Source organism: Magnolia sinica, chromosome 11, assembly GCF_029962835.1.
Source record: "Magnolia sinica isolate HGM2019 chromosome 11, MsV1, whole genome shotgun sequence".
Classification (NCBI taxonomy): Eukaryota; Viridiplantae; Streptophyta; class Magnoliopsida; order Magnoliales; family Magnoliaceae; genus Magnolia; species Magnolia sinica.
Window position 1 is genome coordinate 84,087,028 of NC_080583.1, and position 21,888 is coordinate 84,108,915.

Consider the following 21,888-nt stretch of genomic DNA (forward strand, 5'->3'; position numbering starts at 1 on the left):
ATCACGGTTTAAATAAAAGGTTCACTTGATTGTTAGATCTACCCTATTATTTTGCACATACCTTAAAATGATAGAGGGAAGGGATGGATGGATAAACAGATACATTCAATGTAGAACGGAATCCTCGTCTTCGTTTGTAGCGGCTAATTCATTTTCACTCTTGCAGGGGATCAGTGGACCAGGACCGTTCATTTTAGACCTGCCAAAAATTTAGGCCATTCTTCCCCATCTATTCCATCCGATCAATGGTTTGGATCTCCAGGCCATTGGCGCACCTGCACACGCTTTAGTCTACCTGCAAATGCCGGTACCTCCGTACAATGTCACGCTTCGGGACGCGGATTGCGTCCTACCCTCGCTAGTCTCTAGCCCCGAACGGGCAGTTCGGTGGGCTGGCCCACCTTGATGTATCTCTACATCAAATCTGTCCATACCTTTTCTAAAATCATTTTAAGACATTACTAAAAAATTGAGGCAGATCCAACGGTCAGGTGAAGCACACTAAATAATAAGCTTGGTTGCCTTAAATGCACAAAGCAGAGTCATATCTGGTGTGGTCCATTTGAGCGTTGGATCTGCCTTAGTTTTTAATTCATGGATTAAAATGATCGTAGAAAATGGTTGGACGGCTTGGATGTACAGATACATCACGGTCGGCCAGCCCACAGAACTGCCCATTCGGGGCTAGAGACGGCCGTAGGACGCAATCCGCGTCCCACGCTTCGAGACCTGTAGTTTGTCTCGAACCGTACAAGGCTCCCTCCCTTAGCAATCTGTGGCCACCTTCCTAGCTGAAACCATACGTCAACGTAGCCGATCAACTCCTCATATGGGCTGCATTCATCTCAACCATACAAGTGTGGCCCACCTTACTAGTGGGCCCACATGGATTTTGGTACAAAACATGTTAATATAGGGCCCACTGGATTGGGTACTACCCCCATCGGGTCTAGATAGAGACGGATGGTCCTGTCAGGGGCTCTGTGGGGCCCAAATTGATGTATATGTTATATCCATGCCGTTCATCCATTTTGAAAGATCATTTTAAGTATGAGCCTAAAAATGAGGTAGATTGAAGGATCAAGTGGACCACACCATAGGAAGCAGTGGATATTGAAAGCCTACCGTTGAAAACTTCTTAGTGGCCAAAGAAATTTTGAATCAAGCTGATGTTTATATTTTCCCTTCATCCAGGTCTATGTGACCGTATGAACAGTTTGGATGGCAATTAAACATCACGATGGGCCCTAGGAAGCTTTCAACGGTGGGAGTTCAGTCTCCACTACTTTATCTGGTGTGGTCCTTGAGCCATCAATCTGCCTCATTTTTGGGCTCATGCCCTAAAATGATCTTTCAAAATAGATAGACGGCGTTGATAAGACATATATCTCATGGTGGGTCCCACAGGGCCCCTGACAGGACCGTCCGTTTCTAGCTAGGTACAGGTGGGGGTAGTACCCAATCCGCGTCCGGCCTAGAGTTTTCTCAAATTGGCCCACATCATAGCACGTGCCAAACATCCCCCACGTTGAATTCGTTGTGGGGGTTCGATCCTTGATGGACGGTGGGAGATGTGTGCTAATTCTCACACGTGCTAAAAATTTCAGAATCCAGTGCAGTCAAAGTAATTGAAAAAACCAGCGGTCCAAAATCTCGGCGCTGATTGTGGGCCTGCGATCATCCAGAAAGCATTTCTCTGTTTCCTTTCAAAAGATGTCATTGTGTCAGGAACGGTCAGCAGCGAGCCTTGCTTGATATGGTCGCTCGCCCATGTCCAGCACCTCCATTCCACATCTGTCAATCATTTAGAGTGATCATGACCGTTGATCCTGTGGGCTACCCATACTAATCAGCCATTGGTGCAAAGTAGAGCTGATTGGGTAGTCCTATCAGCCCATCGAATGCAGATCCATGCACATCTTTTTTCCCCTTGAGTTTTTTAGACCGTCCATTTGCATGCTACTGATCCAACGGCTGAGATTGCCCAAAATCGGGCAATGTCGTTTGCATGAGGTAACACACAGGACGTCATCTCTAGCAAGGCTCGCGAGCCTCTGAAGTAACCTCGGCCCAAAGATACTGGACCCTTCTATTAGCGTCACCTTCTTCTCACCCGCGTGAGATGGACACATAATCTTCGCGATACATGTGCTAACTTTGTATACGTGTGATAGATCAAGACCATTCATCAGTTATATAAAACTGGAAATTTTATTTATGCAAAAATGAAACAAGAATTTCTATTATATAGTCCATATTTTTAAATTAACCATAGTCCATTGAAATTTCCTCAAATAATTACAGCCATTCTAATCTTAGAGCACCATTTTTTTTTTGTTAATTAGAGTTCCCACAGTAGTCTCCACCTGATGAACGGTCCGGATATATCACTAATATGCTAATTCTGCAGGTTCTCCTGTCCATATCACGCGAGCAAGTACAGCCATCCATCTTCTCCCTTGCATAGTAATCACAGCCATCGAGAAAATGGAGGCCCAAATGTACAAAATATCTCCTCCATGTCTGTCATTTCAACATCTCATCAGTTTCTATTCACGTCTGAGACCTGATCACCTACAGACAAGGCACAACATCTGTGGTACAGTACCATCTTTCCAGCTAACATACTACTTCTGCAGGACATCGGCACCATCAAAAAGGTGGGCCCACCATGAAGATTGTTGGGACAAATCGTGACGGTCCGATCATTATGTGGCCCACATAGTTGTAATCAATGGGCAATGAACGGTTTGATCCACATGATAAGCAGACCAGGATGATTTTCCAGAATGGTAATCTTGATGGTGTGGCCCACCCTTTTTATGGTGCTGATGTCCTGAGAACACGACATGTTGGTGTGAAAAATGGTACGGTACCGCAACTTTTGGTACCGTTGCCTGCAGGCGATCATTTCCTTGCACATCTTTAATACTACACGAAAACTACGATGGCTACACGCAGGAGCAAGATTTCGAACCTTAGTCTCCCACACATGCTAGTCTGTCACGTATCTAAAAGATCCATGTCGTTCATCTGGTGGGCCCGTTTGGTACGTTTTCCATGCTGAAAATAATAAGCCAATTAAATGATCAGATTAGCTACAATCCATGCATCTACTTCCCAACGGACTAAATTGACTATGAATGTGACCCCCACCTGACAATTTTTTTCAAACTTAAGAGTGATTCATGGAACATATACCGTATGAAATGCATGATGAACGGTCCGGATCTCGTTTGTGGAGAGTGGAAATTTATATTCAGACTCCCGCGAGTAGCAATATAGCAGGGCCGGTAGTCGTCAGCAAGTAGTACTTTCAAGCCACAACACCCATCTATTTCTAGGGTTTTAGCCTGCATTGTCTCACCAACAATGGGAAGCTCCTTTTCTCCTCTCTTTACTGTATATGGAAAGCAGAGGAAGGGTGTAAACAGTGCAGTGAGTTGGTGCTTTTCCCATACCATTTATGGTTAGGGTTAGGGTTTTGGATCCTGTTCAAGCCATATATGGAGAGATCTGTTTTGTTGGGTGGTGCAACCACTAAGGTAGAAAAGCCCCATGATGTCCTAGCCCCATGATTTCCTTCAACGGGGGTGATGCAACCTACTTCATATGGTCAGTGTTTAGGCTTAGGGTTAGGGTTAGGGTTAGGGTTAGGGTTTCTTGTTCATGCCATGATCCTTTCATGTAGTGGTGCATGCATGGTTTATGATTTCCACAAGGGAATTGATATTTACACCCACCCTTTTTTTATAAGGCAACCCTTTTTCCTACATTTGGTAATAAAAGTAGATTCCATGGAGTGGTGCATGCATGGTTTTGTAATGTATAGGTTTTTCTCAAGGAATTTGATTTATAACCCCCCTTTTTTTTGTACATCCACCTGTTTTTTTTCCTACCCATGATAGGTTTGATGTTCTTCCATGGAGTGGAGAGTGGTGCATGCATGTTTTATTTTCATGGTATTCAAGGAATTGATATTTACACCCACCTCTTTTATACAACCATCCTTTTTTCCTACATTTGGTAGTAGATGTAGTAAAAGCCCATGGTAAGTATGGTGTCCTTCCATTGAGTGGTGCATTGCATGCATGGATAAACGTTTGATGTCCTTCCATGTATTTGTGCATGATGCATGGTTTATGATATCTAGGTACTTTTCATTCTCAAGTAGTTTATGTTTACACCCAACCTGTTTGATACGTACACCCTTTCTTATACTATTTGGTGTACCATTATTTTACAAAATTTAGAAAAAAAGGGTGTATGTATAAAAAAATGGTGGGTGTAAATACTGGCTCCCCTTTTCAAAACCCCATCAGAGAGAGAGAGAGAGAGAGAGAGAGAGAGAGAGAGAGAGAGAGAGATGGTTGTAATAATATTCTAATTAATTACCAAAATTAGGAAAAAAGGGTAAGGGTGTATGTACCAAAAAGGTTGGGTGTAAAATGTAAATAGTGGTTCCCATTCAAAACTCATTTGAGAGAGAGAGAGAGAGAGAGAATTGTATGGTGGTTATTAGAAAGATGGGTCTCTTCATATTGCATTGTGGATATTACAAAGATGGGTCTCTTCATATTTTTCCACAGCTTTCTTGAACTTTAGCAGCAAGGGCAAAAAGGTCATCTACAGGGGAAATCTTCCCTCTAAGCTCAAGAAAGCTGTGGGAAAACATGTATAGATGCAAAATAGATACGGTTTTGCGTTTGGATTCTCCCACTCCCTACTTTTCTTTCTCAAGGTATGCAAATCCATTTCTTTTTTAAATTGAAGTTTTTTATTTTTATTTATTTATTTATTTTTTTAAATAACATTTATTCAGTTTGAGAACATTTGGTGCACGTGTATGAAATCCAGGCCTTTCATCTATTGGTCCATACCCCAGATTGGATGCATGATGAAAGTCACACTTGTAAGGCAATCCTAGCCGCTGGATAAGAGAAGTTTTGAGGATCACAAATGGGTGGTCAGGAATCACTCCAACTGATAATGGATAAGCACCATTGAAAAAAAAAAAAAGAAAACAAAAGAAAAAATCATCCAATCAATGGTTACGATCATCTAACTTTGGAGGTAAGGCCTGTAAAGATTATATAAATATTGTATAGATCTCTCAGAAGAGAAATGCTCCAGTGCTCTCATAGCACTACAAACTCAGTGTTCCTGCATCTGTCCATTTGGACAGTTTAATCGTTCAATCTGAACCGTCTATTAAGTACAGAACGTATTTTAATGGATTACTATGCAAAAATCACATTGATCGAATGATCTAATCAGTCCTTGATTTGGCCTTGTTGTCTATGGCCATCATTTTTCCAAGCTATGGATGGGATGGCTACAATTGTCTAACAACAGCTATTCTTCAGAATCATAAACAATCCGTGATGGCCCGTATCAAATAGATGGATTAGATTTTTGATCGAACCTAGTTTGTGTAAACAATCTTGACCGTCCATATTTAAGGCCGTTGATCAATGGTTACCATTTGATTTGGCCATCCTTTTTTTCCGAGCCATGGATGGGATGGTGACAGCTGCCTCACAAAAGTGATTCTTTAGAATCACAAGCAATCCATCATGGCCCCTAACAAATAGATGTAATTGGACCTTTTAAAAATCTTGACCGTCCGTACTAAAGGCCAATCATCAAACCTCAAATATTTCTCAAATTAGTGTGGTGTTTGCATATGATAGGCACTGAAACGTGTACTGGACATAATGAACGGTCTAGATCAATGGATTGGACTGTCCAAGTATCCCCATGTAACTAGGAGCACTATAAATTAATAGTGCTTCGAGAGCACCGGAGCATTTCTCCGCAATATTTATGCAATCTGTACGGTCCTTATCTACAGTGTCGAATAGATGAATGGCCAGGATCTGTTATGTGTGCCGCATGTATGCATGCAGATTGAACGCCCCACAACTCACATAGGTTGTCCACGTGGAAGGGTTGTCCGTCAATCTGGTTCGTTTAACTAGTGGGCCTCATCATAGATGGATGATCTTGACCATTAACTGTTTTTCTTTCCCACCTTCAACTTGAAGGCCACTGCTAAGATGGCTAGGATCATGCAATCTATGTGTGTATTTTGTATCAATTTTCATCCATGGTGGGTCCCACTAGATGGATAGTACTGATTGAATGACTACCCTTTTGCATGTAATTTAGCAATATGGTTCATGTGGCTTGACGGTTTAGTTGGTGGCCTTATTGGTGGGATGAAGGATCAATCTAGACCGTCCATTTAGTTGGTCTTGGTGTAGATGGAAAATGGTTCAAAATAACACCCTGATCCATGGCTCAAGTGGTAGACTGAGTGAAAGATACCTCGTTTCAACACTGAGGTCTTGGTATCTATCCCCAGTGGAGTGGCTAATAGGGAAGTGTGAACTTACAGTGGGGTGCACTAGCAAGCTAACAAAAAAAATTAGTTTACCACGATACTTTATTGGGGGCTCTCCTATCGGTGACTTGCTTTGTATGGTCATGGCATACGTGTATATAAGATCCGAATCAATTGTCATATATCCCCTACTTGGATGGGCCACGCCCCAAAATTCACACAAATGGAACAATCTTCACCATTGGATTAGAGGATTTATTTTAGGGAAAATGGACGGACAGTTAAGTCACCGAATTGAATGGTCATACCTGTTGGATCTTTGTGAATTTTTGCATGTGGACCGTCCAAGGTATTGGCTACCTGATGATTGGTTCAATCCTATTAGAGCTGTACACGAGCAGAGTTAGCTTGGTAGCTCGCTCGACTCAGAAAAGCGCGATTCAACTCGGTTTGAAACTAAGTTCGAGTTGAGTAGAGCTGATATTTTGAGCTCGAAAATTCGAACCGAGTTTGAGCTTGCCCAAGCTCGACTTGGATGGAACCCGACACGAATGGAACTCGGATTGATTTGGTTTGGTGACTCGGTTACTTTGATATTTTTGTTGCTCACCAAGTATTTGATTAAATGACTCAATGAAGTGTGGCTGATGGCTAGGAAGTGACGTGTATGAAATAAATATTCTTTTTTTCTTGATTTTTATGTTACTTATAAGGTGTTTAATAAAATACCTGTAAAATCATTGTTGTTGTTTTATATACAGTAAGATTTTGAAGGTGCATACAATGTGTTTGTGAAAATGCTGCACAGGCGAACTTAGCTCGATCTTGGCTCGAACTGGCCCAAGCCGAGCTAGCCAATCAGGCTCGGGGATTGAGCCGAGCCGAGTTCGAGCTGGGGTCAGCAAGATGGTTCGACTGGTGTACACCTCTTGATCCTATTCACAAAAGCCACGTGTGAGAAAAGTCAAAGTCGCTGATCAGGTAAGAGAAGAAATAGATTTTAAAAAAAAACCATCATCTAGCCCGTTTGATGCATGGCCCATTTTCGTTTCTTTTTATTTGTCTGGCGCCCCATACATCTATCTCAGTACATCGCATCAATCTATTCTGTCATGTGAACCGTCAGAATTGTGGCCTCATAATGGATGGAGCATATCCCTCCATAATCACACGGATTGGACAATCTTAACGGCTTGATTTGTCCAATTGAATTGGACAGCTGAAAATTTCTCTCCATGATCACCAATTGGATGGTTATGATCATCTGATCAGTGTGTTTTTCCGGCTATGCTCCCTCCTTTTCGGTTCTATGCCATGTGTGCAGTGCATGAAAGTCCTAATGGCTGGATCTCCACGGTCGAAAATTTATGATATGCTCAGATTTTCGTTGTGTACAAGTGGGGCCATGGTTCAATATTTGAACAAAATCTCAGATGAGAAAATCCAAGCCTTGGATTGGCTGTTTAAAATAGAAAGTTCATCAATGGTACTCTCCATTCAATGATAAATTTCTAGATAAGTTACCTTATAAAATTCCAAGGGCTGATCTAAAAATCTAGTGGGCCATAGTAAAGTTAGAGGCAAATCAAGAGAGGAAATTCCATTTTACTTTGTTTCGGACCATCAGATTATCAGGCTAACTTTTGAGCCTTGGGGTTTTTATGAGGTGATTTATTTAGTGGACCGTTTGGATTTTATGCCCACTTCACATGTTCAAAAGTACTCATGAGTGCATGTGAAAACCCATTTCCATGCAAACATTGCACTCTATATAATTATTTATTTAATAATTTAAAATAAATAATTATTTCAAATAGATTTTGCTGATAGCGAAACTTCAAAATTTGAAAATCTTTCAAGAAATTTCCAGGCCAGAATGTAGCTGAGAATGAGGTTTGTCTCTATCCTCATAGTTCTCTCTAATTATAGGTATGTAAGTGCTTCTGTCTTTTAAAATTTGAATATGAAAAGAGTAGAAAGTGAGTTAAGATAGATGATTTAATGATGGACAGTACATTTACATGGAACTTCAACTTTAAAAGAGAGTTAAATGCCTTTAAGTGGCTTTTTCTTGAAGTGGATTGTGTTCAGTAGGATGCCAGACAAGTGGCGATGCGGGACACATTTCATCCAACTCCAATGAAAAAGCACCATGAGAAGAATCATGTAGCTTATAAAAAAATCTTAATTTTTTATTTTTATTTTTTTTTACATAAAATGACCATTTTGCCAATTTTTATTGTGGGTCTCATGATTATAAGGGACCGGTTGGATCATAAGTTGCTTTAAGATAAGTTACTTAAGCAACAAGTAACTTATTTTAGTTTTTACTTATTAAGAAGATAAATATGTTTAGTAAACAATATACTTGTTAGCTTCTTCTCTCTTTAGTATCTTTTTAGCCTTTATTTGGCAACTCATGAAAAGTGGCAAGTTCCAAAAACGAACTGAAGTGCAAGTACTTTTTTAAGTAAAAAAAAATACTTGTAACCGATCATAAACCAAACTTATATGAAATAAGTTACTAATTATCTATTGCTTTAAGTAGGAAAAGTAACTTATTTGGTGGTATCCAAACAGGCACATTACTTTTTTCATTCATGCTAGATGAGGTGATTTTTTAAGAGTTTTAACATAAAAGTAGGGCTAAATGCCTTAGTATGGCTTTATTTAAAATTATAACATATAAAGAAGGTGACATGTTTCAAGGACAGGCGTTTGAACTGTTTTGATCAAGAATTCCAATTCAAAAATAGAGTGAATACATTTAAGGGATGCCGAAAAATGAATTTTATCTCATTTTGGTTAATAATATTATGTATTAGAGATTAAGATCTCTATTAGATGAACACTATTAACTAAAACAGAATTGAGTCTTTATATGTTAAAGATCAAGATCTGTTTTGATCTCTATCATAATTGCTTTTAGCTAAAAAAATATTAAGTGTCTATAAAATAGGGTCCTATGTTAATTTGGTTGAGATTTTTAAAATGAAAAGAAGAGTCCAAGGGACGTTTGAATACCACCCAATAAATAACTTTTTAACTTAAGTTAATAAGTTATTATTATTATTTTTATTTTTAACTTATGTGATGAAAGTTACTTATTCTAGAAAGATTTTTTATCTAGCCTTTTAGCTTCGAACTTTTCAACTTATCTCTCTCTATGTGATGGATGGTCAATATCAAAAGAGGCCCCAATTGATCGGCAATCCACATCAAAGGTGGGCCCCGCATAATGGATTGTCTACATCGAAGGTAAGCCCCAAATGATAAATGGTCCACATCCAAAGAGGCCCTACAGGATGGATGCCCACATTGAATGTGGGCCCTACATAATGGACAATCCACATAAAAGGTTAGGCCCTAATAATGAATGACCCACATCCACGAAAGCAGCCCCACATGATGGATGACCCACATCAAAGGTGGTGCCCACACGATGGGCGGTCCACATCAAAGGTAGGCTCCACATGATGGGCAATGGACATTGAAGATGGGCCCCACATGATGGATAATTTATTTTGATGGTATGGATGACCCACATCAAAGTGGGCCCTATATAATGAACGATCCACATTAAAGGTGCTGATGATGAATGGCCCACATCCAAGATGGGCCATACATGATGGACATCCACATCAAAGGTCGGGTCCACACAATGACAGTCCACATTAAAAGTGGGCTCCATGTGATGGGTGGTGGATATTAAAGATAGGTCCCACATGATGGACAATAACATTGATGGTGAGCCTCCACATAATAGATGACTCATATCAAGGTAGGCTCCATAGGAGGATAATTCACATTGAAGGTCAACCCCTAATAGTGAATGACCCACATCCCAGGCGGGCCTCACTTGATGGACGACCTAGTTCGAAGTTAGGCATTGTATGATGATGGTCCACATAAAAGTCCCACATGATGGATAGCTCACATCGAAAGTCGGTTTCGCAAGGCGGATGGTCTACATTAAGGTAGGCCCCGCATGATGGACGGTTCACATTTAAGAGTGGGCTAAGGTGGGCCCAACATAATGAATGATCCATATCAACAGTTGGGCCCACATGATGGACGGTGGATATTAAGGATGGGCCGAACAAAATTAACGGATAAATATTTATCTTTTGTTGAAACCAAACATAATTATGTGTGTGTGTGTGTGTGTGTGCGAGTAGAAACCAACATGAGTGTTTAAATTTGAAATAGGGTACTACTTTCAGAATAAGCATTACATGCCTTTAGTGATAAGTTTAATATAAGAGGAAGAGTATGGATTCTCTGTTTGCCATGAACAGTAAATGCCTAGCTACCATTGAAAACTTCTGGGGGTATAGAAGTTTTGGATCAAGCCGATAACGTCATTAATGATGTGGACCAATCATAATAAGGAAACATGAATTTCTTGTTTGTGACAAACGAAGGATCCAGACTCCAGTAAAAGAACGGATTGCGAACTACTCAGTACACTCTGAGTTGTTTGTGTCTTATCCACCATGTCCATTCATTTTGCATGAGCTCATAATTGAAGCATATTGAAAGATCAAGTGGACCACACCACAAAAAACAGTAGGAATTGAATGCCTAGCTACAATTGAAAACTTCTGGGGGTATAGAAGTTTTGGATCAAGCTGATATTTGTGTGACCTTATGAACAGGTTGGAAGACAAATAAACATTGCCATGGGCTTAACATTGAAGGAGGAATTGACACCTTTTTGAGACAGTGAAATGTTTAAATAATAGATGTCTAGGTAGGGCTATTAATCAACCAACTTGCCAAAATCAAAATTTTGAATAGACCCAACTCAAACAGTTCAAAATCTTGGTTGAAGTCAACCCCATCCCAGCCTGTTCACAACCTAACATTGAGGTTACATTACTTGGAATTATAAATGAAAAAAATAGCTAGGGCTAAACATCTTCAAGATAAATATTTATTTCATAAAATTATCACAAGCTTTTAAAATTTTTGTATTAGTTATCTCATGACCCATGAATGGTAGGACCAATTTCCAAATTGGCCATATCCCAATTCAGATCATAGCCTCTAGTTGATGAACGGTTATTATTGAATTAGCTTTTCATTTTCAATGTACAGTTGATATCAGACCAATTAAGACAGCCCACTTACAACCTTAATTTATAACCCATCTACTTTGGGTCCCATTAATGGACGGTTCATTTCTTGATACGTGAATCCATCCATCAATAAAAGCTGGACCAGAATCGTACGTGGCATGGAGAAAAACTTTGATACTCTGGCAGAGTATGATGGTTGATACGTGTGCCGAGAAATGTTGTACGCATGGTATAAAACTAACTCAAACTAAACCGTCCAATTCATTGGGCCCAGTTTAGGTGGATCAGAAATGAAAAGTTACTTGACTGCTCAACTATTCAACTAGTGACATTTATTGGACGACCAAGATAAAAAGCAGCCAACGGTCTGGATTCAGTAGGATTACCTAAATAGTAGGTGTGTCTGATCCTCAGTGGGCCTCGAGTCTATGAAGGGAATGGATGATTGAAATAAAAAATAAAAAAAATCACTATTCCATTCTTAATACAAATGTGGGACCCACTAGATGCCAATCTGTATTGATTTTTGAACCGACAATGATCACCTACATGCAAGGTACCATAACTTCTGATACCGTACAATTAGGGCTGTCAATGGGCCGGGTAGTCCCTACGGGCCTTCTGGCTTGGCCCGTATTGGACCCGGTTTGGGGTGCTGTATTAGGCCCGGCGGTCGGGCTAAGCCTTAAATCAGGAGCCTGATTGTAAATCGGGCCAGACTAGGGCTTAGCACCCCAAGAGTTCATAAACCCGGCCTAGCCCGATAGGTCTTTTCTAAACCTAATTTTCCCCTTTTCTTTCATTTTCTCCTCTCTCCCACACATGAGGCACACCAAAATATCATTTATCCACGGAGATATTCAGGGCTCAGGCTCGGGCGGATTTGAGTTGAGCTTTGTGTAAATGTCTAGCGCTGGACTTAGGCTGGACTATTTTAGCCCGTCATGGGTCCGGGCTGGATTTGGGCTTAGGTTTAGAATTATAGGACGGGCTTGAATAGAGCTTGGCCCGGCCCTAACCCGGCCCATTGACAACCCTACATACAATCTTTCCCACCAGTATGGCACTTGTGTAGCATCAGTTCTATGAAAATGGTAGGTCCCATCATCAAGATGTCCTAATCCAAAACTTAGGTCGATTCACTCATCAGGTGTGCCACATCGATTGCATCAATGAACGATCGAGAGTCTGACTCAATATACAAGCATGGCCGATATATTGATCAGATCAATCTTATTTTCGACTATATTGATTTTCTTAGTGGACTGTATTCATGATGCTGATTTACTAAAAATAAGTGATATATTGCCAGAGAAGATGACATGGTATCATAATATATATTTTGATGGATGAAGGCGATTGATTAAATGCAAAACAAATTATTATAAAAGAAAAAAGTCAAACCAAAATTAAAAAGCCAAGGAGAAAAACAAAAGATGACATTTATGGAGATTTATATTGTTAGGCAATATAGCTATATCCACAAGATAGTAATATAGAACTTCCTCTTTAACACGAAGAGGAATTAGAGAATATAAGAAATGTAACTCTCTAATTTTCTTTCTATCTTCTTTCTATCGTAAGTACACAGAGAGAAATTAGGTTTTACATTACATGGAGAATTACTCATCAAGTGTAATAATCTGAACTTTTTAACACCTGGGTATTGAAAGTACTCGGGTGTTATTATGAAAATTTAATTTAGTATATATGTTTGTATATATAAACACAAATAATTTGTACTTGAAATTTTAAAAAGTTGATTACGAAAAGTACATTATGAATTTATTAAGTCACTTATTATGAAGGATACCCTCGATGATGTGTAGGAACAATTTAGGAAAAATCACATTATTGTGACAAAATTACAAAAATGCTCGTATCCCCTACTATGCCCTAAATTGACAATTCTTGCCAAGTAAATATGATGTTTTTGAAATCCTCTGTAGAAACATCATAATAACACTAAAGAAACAGCCTTATATAGTTAGGTCGCTAGTCATGCCTCGGTGGTAGACTCACAAGAGTTTCAACACGAGCTCATTAGTTCAAGTACCCATTATTGTGAAATCCCATTGTAGTGTGAGTGTGTGTATGTAAAGAACTCATTTTTCATAAATTAAAAGCCACGATTGCATGGGTCCACTTATCTGAATCTTAAACCGGTAGAATGAGACAAAATTCTCATGATAAACATGAATCTTACCATGTTGTTCTTAGAAAACATAACCACACATGTCGTGATAGATCCGAGAATTCATTTGCACCAATAGTTTCTGATGATAGTGAAAATCATAATAAATTCATCGCATCTCATTTACAAATTCTTTCCATAATTAAATATTACTTAGTTCAAACAAGCATTCATTTTAATAACTCAACCTAGGGTAAAGCTAGAGTTTTCTAAAAAAAATTAATTTCCATAATCCGGTCGTGACCAAATTTTTACCATAAACCATTGAACATATTTTAGTCTTCCAAACTAAATCTCGACCTTTAGATCATCACCTGAGAGTCAACTTTTTTGCTTTGATATTAATCACTATGGGAAAAATATCATCACACAATCAATGTTAGCTAACCTAAACTACAAAAGAAAATAGTCAAATCAAAATTCAAAAGAACAAAGTATATTGATGAGCGAGATATATATCTCGCTCATCAATATACTTATGTTCATATGATGGTAACATAAAATATATATCTCGCTCATCAATATACTTATGTTCATATGATGGTAACATAAAATAAATAAAAAATTCTTCACTAAAAAAAGAAAAAAAAAGAAAAAAAAGAAAAACAAAATATACAATATAACTATCACTCTACTTCTACCATATAACAATGAATCACTCACTTAAAATACACTCCCTATCCACATGCATTCCTCCTGTGAAGATAAGACACATTTCTCTATCATACATGGATAACATCATTTTCATGGAGTGGTTGCTTGAATCCTAAGAATGCATTTACGAACGCTGGATAGGTGAGAGAGAAGTCGCTCTCTCTTAGGAAAGAGCTGCCAGCTCGACAATAACCACTTACTAACATTTATATGGTAGGACCTGCCGGAGGTGCAGCATGGATTGCCCACACGTTTGATAAGTTGACACATGTTGACTGTGAGCTAGATCCGGGCCGTTCATCAAGTGGATCCCACCTGAATATGCCTCTAAGAAAATTAGATCCGTCCACTCATCAAGTGACCCAACTTGTAAGCGAAATGGATGGCTAGTAAAATAACATGAACGGTCCACATCCAAATAAGCATCCATGGCCCACTTAAAGAGTTGGAAAATTTAGAAAAAAAGGTAGAATTTGGAAAAAAAGGAATATACATAGACCCAATCAGAAGCAAGCTTTTTGGTGGGCCTCAATGTTTCAAGCCATGTGCAAAAGTAAGATAAAAGCATCACAAGCCTGCAATCTCAAACCCCACCTTTTCCCTTCTTCCATACTCCGGAGGACTAGGATAGTTTATACTCTTGCAGTCAGAAAGTGTACATGTAAATCAAATCAAACCGTCCAGATCCTGGGTCCATTTCAGAACTGAGACTAGATGATGGTGGACACCCTATGGATGGTTAATGAAGTTCATTGAACGGTTCAAATTTATCAAATGAATCTCAATTCATCGACGGATAGGATCTTGTAGTTAGTCTGAATTTTGAGTCATGAGCTATCCATAGTGGATCCCACATTATGAATGGTTTAGTTTAGTTAAAAGCGTGACACGTGTGCAATGTTATGGGTGCATGCGTGTGGACTGTCACACCATGCGAGAGCATGGAGTAGCATCATTTAACTCTTTTTCTAGCTTTTTTACTCTTTTGGGTGATTAAACAAGGCCCATGTCCAGCTCTAAAGCTCTTGCCCCATTCAAAATCGTGGGGTTTGCTGATTCCACACGTACCGTACACATCCCGTACACACGCAGGCACAACTGCCAATGTAGACTATATGTGCAAGATCTGAGCCTTTCATATTTTTAAAAATGCCTATTAGATTTCTGATTTGAAAATCAGCTATGGTTACTTGTCAGATGGGCCACAATATACAAAGAAGACTGACAGTTGAAACATTTTTTCTAGCCGTCCACTTTTTTTGCAAACTATGGTGACGATGCAATCTGAATGGTCTTATTTTTTGGTCAGAAGATGTAAAATAGCGAAACCCACCTGATGGACAGTTCGGATCCTACACACGTGTTCAATATTGGCACGTGTGCCTGCGTGTGGATGGATGGGGCTCCAACATGCGCTAGGAATTAGCAAACCTCCTTATAACTAACATGTGGGTTTTTGTTACTTAATCTTGAGGAATAATCACATGATACTCTGGCAAGATTGTGGTGGATCCTGACACATGCACACACCTTACTTACACGTGCCATGCACTTAAGTGAATCCAGACTGTCCACATGGTGGTGGATCAGGCACAGCTCAAAAAAGTTCCACCATTGGAAGATCCAAACCGTTGGATCAGTTATGGACAATAAAACTGAAAAGATCAACAGCCAGAATCCAACGTACAAAATTGGATGGTTAGGATCATCCGATTAATGAGGCTTTTGGGGTATGCCACACACATTCACCGTAAGTGTAGATCTGTGCATGTGAATCACTGCAACGGATGGTGGATAACCCAAATCAGTGGTCACCAAAATGAACCATTAAATGGAGAAAAAATGCCAACCGTCCGAATCCAACAGGAAAAATCAGATGGTTAAGATTGACTTATGGCCAATCCACAGTGGGGCCCACATTATGATCGGCCTAGATCGATACAAAAATACCCCACGTGGACTAAAGATATGGATGCATGTGTTGTCCACCACAATCTACCAGAGTGTAACATAAATCTTTCCAAGAAATCATCAGCTCATATATTGAGTAAGAGTAATTAAGAGAATAATCTCAACCTTTGGTTTGATTCTATTCCTTTTGAAAGTATCAGTAGTTATCCTGGCTCTAATAAGAGAACCCATTTGAGAATTCAGCCCCGTGGTGGTGTTTGATGTGAAACAGATGGGTCTGACTGTAGAGATTGTAAGGAGTGTCTTCTCTAAGAACCGGTCTGTGAGTGCTCAGGACAACAATGTAAGCTACTCTAGTTCTGTATTATGTAGTTCTTTTGAAGCTATTATGATTTGGGTACTTGAGTTAGAATGCTTGTTATAGTAGTAGTTCTTGTTGTTTTTGTTGGGATTCTGGAATTGGAATGTTGGTTTGTTTGGGGGGTTTTGAATTGAATTTTGGAATTGGAATATGATGTAGAATCTTGTCTTTCTGGTGTGTTTTGTCTTTTGGGTTATGAGTCGAAATGCTTGTGTTTTTGTTGTTGTTGTTGTCGTCGTCGTCATCGTCGTTGTTGTCGTTGTTTGGATTCTTGAATTGTAATTGTTTTGCTTTGGGTTTTTTATAGTAGAATTTGTTATTGGAATATCCAGTAGAATTTTGTCTTTCTTAGATGTTTTGTGTTTTAGGTTGTGGAGTTGAAATGCTTGTATTTGTTGTCGTTGCCGTGCTGGTCGTTGTTTGGATTCTTGAATTGTAATGTTGTTTTGGTTTGGGTGTTTTTTGAGTTGAATTTGGAATTGGAATATCAAGTAGAATTATCTTTCAAGAGTGTTTTGTGTTTTGGGTTATGAGTTGAAATTCTTGTATTTCTTGTCTTTGTTGTTGGTGTTGTTGTTCTCACTGTTGTTGTTGTTTGGATTATTGAATTGTGATGCTGTTTTGCTTTGGATTTGAGCTGATTTTGAATCAGAAAATAAATTTGAATTGTCTTTCATGGGTGTGTTGTGTTTTTGGTGAATTGGAAGTTGTTTTTTGTTTTGCGTTTTTGAGTTGGAATTTTGGAATTGGAATATCAAGTAGAATGTTGCCTTTCTTGAGTATTTTGTATTTGGGTTATTGAGTTGAAATGCTTGTGTTAGTTGTCTGTTTTGGAGTGTTTAAGTTGAGATGATGGTTTTTGTGTTTTTTTGGTAAATGGGTTTTGAGTAGAAATGATATTTTTATTCTAGTTGTTCTAATTTTGGGGATTTTTAGTTGGATTTTGTAATATCAAGAGAAATTTTCTCATTATTTGAATAATGTGGAAATCATGATAGAAATCGTTCATTGTTATATTATGAATAATGTTGAATTACGCTCAAATTGAAGTTATGTTTCTTTCAAGTCCAACTTGAAATCAATGTAATTGAAATTTGGAGTCCCAAAAGCCAAGGAAACTACAATTCAGTTATTTCCACTTTACTAGAGCAATAATTGAAATTCAATTTGATAGTGCATCCAAACAAACCATCAAATATGAATTTCGTATTTGAATGAACGCCTTTTTTCAGTGGTTCTGATTATTGGGTTGAGTAGAATTTCTTATTTTTGTATTTTCTTGATGAATTATAAGATCCTCGACCCAAGGTATGCATGACGTGCTGTTTTTACAAGTGGGACCTATGGTTCATGGGCCATAAGATCTAACGGCCCACACCATGGATGGACCATGCCTGAAAAATATCATCAGTTCGTGTAAATGAACCTTAAGAGAAGAAATACAGCAAGAGTCCAAATTCAATAGAGGGAACCAATGATTGGGTACAGGGGATCTTACAATCAGGGAGAATTCGATCTCATATCATCCACAGTGGGGCCCATCAGATCAATGCATTGATAAACTAACTGTGGCTGTGGGCCTGATCTGCATGAAGTAATTGAGGGGAGATGTTTACTCAACTGAGTTTGTTCTAGTTTCGGATTTTTAAAAATTTTTATTTTTGCTAGAGATGCTTGTTGTAAATATCTACTTGGTTCACGTTAGGCAAGGAGCTTTGGATCAGATAAGCGTAGATGGAGTGTCGTTAGATCGTATCTGTGCGGAGATGAATACAATTCGGTTCTTGCCGAGGATGATTCAGCTTCCATAAGGAGTTCCGAGGCAACCGTAACACAGCCCATAACAGGCTCATTGAAGTATGATGAAAATCAAACTGAAATCCAAGCTAAAGATCATGAAGAACAAATAAACGAAGAAAAACAGAATTCACCTACTCACAAATGCATCACTCAAGAGGATGCTGCAATCACCATCCAATCAGCATTTAGAGGCTATCTGGTTTGTTCATACTTCTCTAAATTTGAGAAATTCTAGTGGTAGACATTTATCACGATTGGGAGCGTTGATTTGGTGGCCGCCATATGGATAGGCAACAAGCCAAAAATTGTAGCTGCTAAACAATCAACGCTCATTGTTTAGCCAGATCTCTTCCACGCCATGGATTGGATGGTTGCCGAAGTTCAATCACCTTGATTTACATGGCTCATCCTCATGGTGTCCCATCAAACCAACGGTCTGAATTGTTTCAAATTTCTTGTAGTAATTTCAGTGTTTGAATTCCAGGCTAGGCGTCAATATGGAGAAATCAAACAGTTGGGTAGAAGTGATATCATCAAAGAAACAGAAACCCGAAGTGAAGAGTCTTTGGGTACATCAATTGAAGTTCAAACAGGCGGATCCACCGAAAATCAAATTCAAGAACAATGCATGTCCTTAACACACAAAATGCAGAACAAAGCTCGAACCCAAATCTCCAGGCTCAAGGTAATACACATTGAAACCTTGTCATAACCATGCGCATCTGTTAAATCAACGGTTCGTATTGTTTCTTGCATTTGACTTGTATGAATGAGAATGATTTATTTCTTTGAATAACAACTTCTGGGGTGCTTTCAGATGCTTACTTGAACTGATTTGCAATAATTCAATTAAACAAAAGAAATGATTAGAGCGGAGCTGCGGTCATATCAATTCATACAAACGACCAACCCCTAATTGCAATTCAAGGTTTTTTTGTTTTTTTTTTTTTCAATTTGGATTTGAAATGATCTAAATTTTATTTGGGATTAGTCCCTCATTATGTATGGAGTGGACCCCACTAAAGTGACATAAATAATAGGATCATCTGTATGTATCACTGATACAGAACTAAATCATCCAAATTCCATATCCTTCACTACATATTTGGGAGAAAACTAGTATCATCCATCTGTTATCCATTTCATTTCTTCGTATTTCCTTATTTTAAGTTACCATATCATTGGTCCACATTATCTCAGATTTGATAATGTGGTTCTGTTTTCCACACCACCCCAAATGCCAAACCTGCCTCGTTGAGTTAGAAGCCCTGCCAATCGTGATTTGGTTTTACATAAAAACATAACCTAAACCACCAAGTAGGCTGATTAATTCAAATGTGATTACTCAATCATGAGAATTTCATATGGACTCTGTTTGTAGACATACGTGGATAGTGTTTGTTTCTGAAATTGTTGGCTCTTGTTTGCAGGAAGATTGGGACGACAGCACGGTGAGCAGTAACATATCAAAATTGAGAATCCAGAACAGGCTCGAAGCAACCACCAGGCGTGAGAGAGCTTTGGCCTACGCATTTTCTCAACAGGTAAGGCCTAGCTAAACTTTCATGGGACGCACAACCAGTACATCCCAAAGTGGCACACGTGAAAGAGCCGAGCCGCTCGTCAGGTGGGCCTCACTTTGTAGATGCCCCTCCCCAAAGATCAGACAGTTCATTCATCAGGCTGGCCACAAAAGGAATAGGCAGCTAAAATGAATCAACCCATTGTCCACATTCAAGTGTACATGTGAGGCACACCAATGGTGGGACGTTGACGTGTGAACCACAAGTCCCATGAAAGTGTGCTAAGATGTGTTTTGATTGGCAGATCTTAATCCTGAAATGATACGAGTTTGTATGATTTTTGCCAATAGCTAAGAACTTGCATGAAGAAGAAACCAACCCGTTCCGACTCCACGGAGCCTAACTTGGGATGGAGTTGGCTAGAGAGATGGATGGCAACCCGCCTGCCTGAAAACTCATCAGTTGATGATCGTCTGAGCAAATGCCTCGACCCCATTTCTTGTGATCGAAGATCCATGATTATGAAGAAGATGTTCGATGTTTCAGGTGAAGAAAAGGAGAGCTGTGCCTCCAATGACATTTCAGTCGCGTTTGATAGTCTTAGCATAACTGCCAAAAATTCCGACGATGGCTATCGGCCCGTTAAAAACAGGCTGAAGGCTGCAAGAAGTGTGTCGCGACGAAAGACGGTGCCAAGCTACCAATACTCAGCACATTCAACCAAGGTGAAAGCTCCTCCATGCTATGAATACTATATCTATGTGACAAGGACACTGAAAAAATGCCAAACATTAATGACTAGGATCTCCCAATCTGGGAGAATTTTGGGTCATGGTCCATTCACTGTGGGGCCCATCAGATCATCAACAGACTGGATCACTAAACCATGGTCTCCACTAAGTTTCTACTCTTTTATCTCCTTTTTTTTCAGGAAAGTAAGAGAGAAGCTGAAAACGAGAAGAAACACAAGCAAATGCAGCCGCAAGCCATAGGAGAGATCAAATGCAAAGATGTTTCTTCCCAAGCACCATCTGACCATTGATCGACGGCTCGAAATTGGACATCTGAATATGTGGTAGGAGATGGGGCTCTTCTTGACTATTAGAAGGTTCCCAATTCCATAACTGGTGTATTATCCTAGGATATCATTAGTTTATGCAATGAGGACCGTTTGAATTTATTGGTAATGCTGTGTATATGCATATATTGATGACAATGCAATCAAGGGAAGAAACCCAATTCATCTTCTTTTTTTCTTTTTCTTTTTTCTGTACATAATTTGAATTTGTGTTTGTGTATGATCTTTTCGACATTCTTACATGATTATCTTCTCATATTATTGGTATTTATGGCTCCCTACTGGATGCTGAAATAGGAGGCCACCACCTGTTATTTTTCGAGGATGGGACCCTTTGCTGCCAGTCAACAATGGAGAATTTGAGTTCTTTGCCTTGTTTATCACTAGCACATGGGGTGTTTGAGTCCTTTGGCTTGTTTATCACTAGCACATTGCTTTCTTGTTGCCATGGTTTTAAATTTCTGATGGAAATGAGTTGAATCGTCTGAGTTGAATCGGTTTCTTTTTTTTCTTTTTTTTTTACACACGCACTCATGCCCCACACCCACCCACGAACTCACACCATATTAGCTTTTTCACCACAATGGATACTCGAACCCATGACCTCGTGTCGAAACTCTTGTGAATCTACCACAGGTATAAGGACCCAAGTGTTGAATCAGTTTCAGTCTTGAATAAGCCGTGTCAATTTCATCCTGAATTCACCTATTTCTGCTATTTTCAGGCAATATAGGCCGACTCGTTGTAACAGACTGAGACCAGGTCAACTCGGACAAGTCAACTCAGTTTCCATCCAAAATGGATTGCAGTTTGAAACCGAGATTTAGAATCATGCATACTGCAGAAACATTTTCAGGAAATTATCGCAATATTTCCTTAAATGCTAAGGCGATTTGCGCAAGGAGAGAGTGATTGAGGTGGCGATTCACGAAACACAACC

The 21,888-nt window shown here is 39.2% G+C and overlaps 1 protein-coding gene across 2 annotated transcripts; it reads left to right on the forward strand.

Moving 5' to 3' along the window:
• Positions 1-16,371: 16,371 nt before the first annotated feature.
• On the forward strand, positions 16,372-21,204 carry LOC131219571 (protein IQ-DOMAIN 33). Of its 2 annotated transcripts, XM_058214790.1 has the most exons (6): positions 16,372-16,529; positions 18,253-18,546; positions 18,832-19,032; positions 19,778-19,891; positions 20,221-20,595; positions 20,802-21,204. In XM_058214790.1, exons 1-6 carry the CDS (start codon positions 16,458-16,460, stop codon positions 20,910-20,912), a joined length of 1,167 nt encoding a protein of 388 aa, XP_058070773.1. In that variant the 5' UTR covers positions 16,372-16,457; the 3' UTR covers positions 20,913-21,204. The 2 variants fall into 2 exon arrangements, with proteins under 2 accessions (XP_058070773.1, XP_058070774.1); XM_058214791.1 differs by lacking the exon at positions 18,253-18,546 and having other exon boundaries at positions 16,374-16,529.
• Positions 21,205-21,888: the final 684 nt, after the last annotated feature.

Bases quoted from the DNA above. Each gene is read 5' to 3' on its own strand.
- LOC131219571 (XM_058214790.1), top strand. From the start codon at position 16,458: ATGGGTCTGACTGTAGAGATTGTAAGGAGTGTCTTCTCTAAGAACCGG. The intron at 18,547-18,831 runs GTTTGTTCATAC...TTTGAATTCCAG, and splicing joins CAGCATTTAGAGGCTATCTG to GCTAGGCGTCAATATGGAGA. The intron at 20,596-20,801 runs GTGAAAGCTCCT...CTTTTTTTTCAG, and splicing joins ACTCAGCACATTCAACCAAG to GAAAGTAAGAGAGAAGCTGA.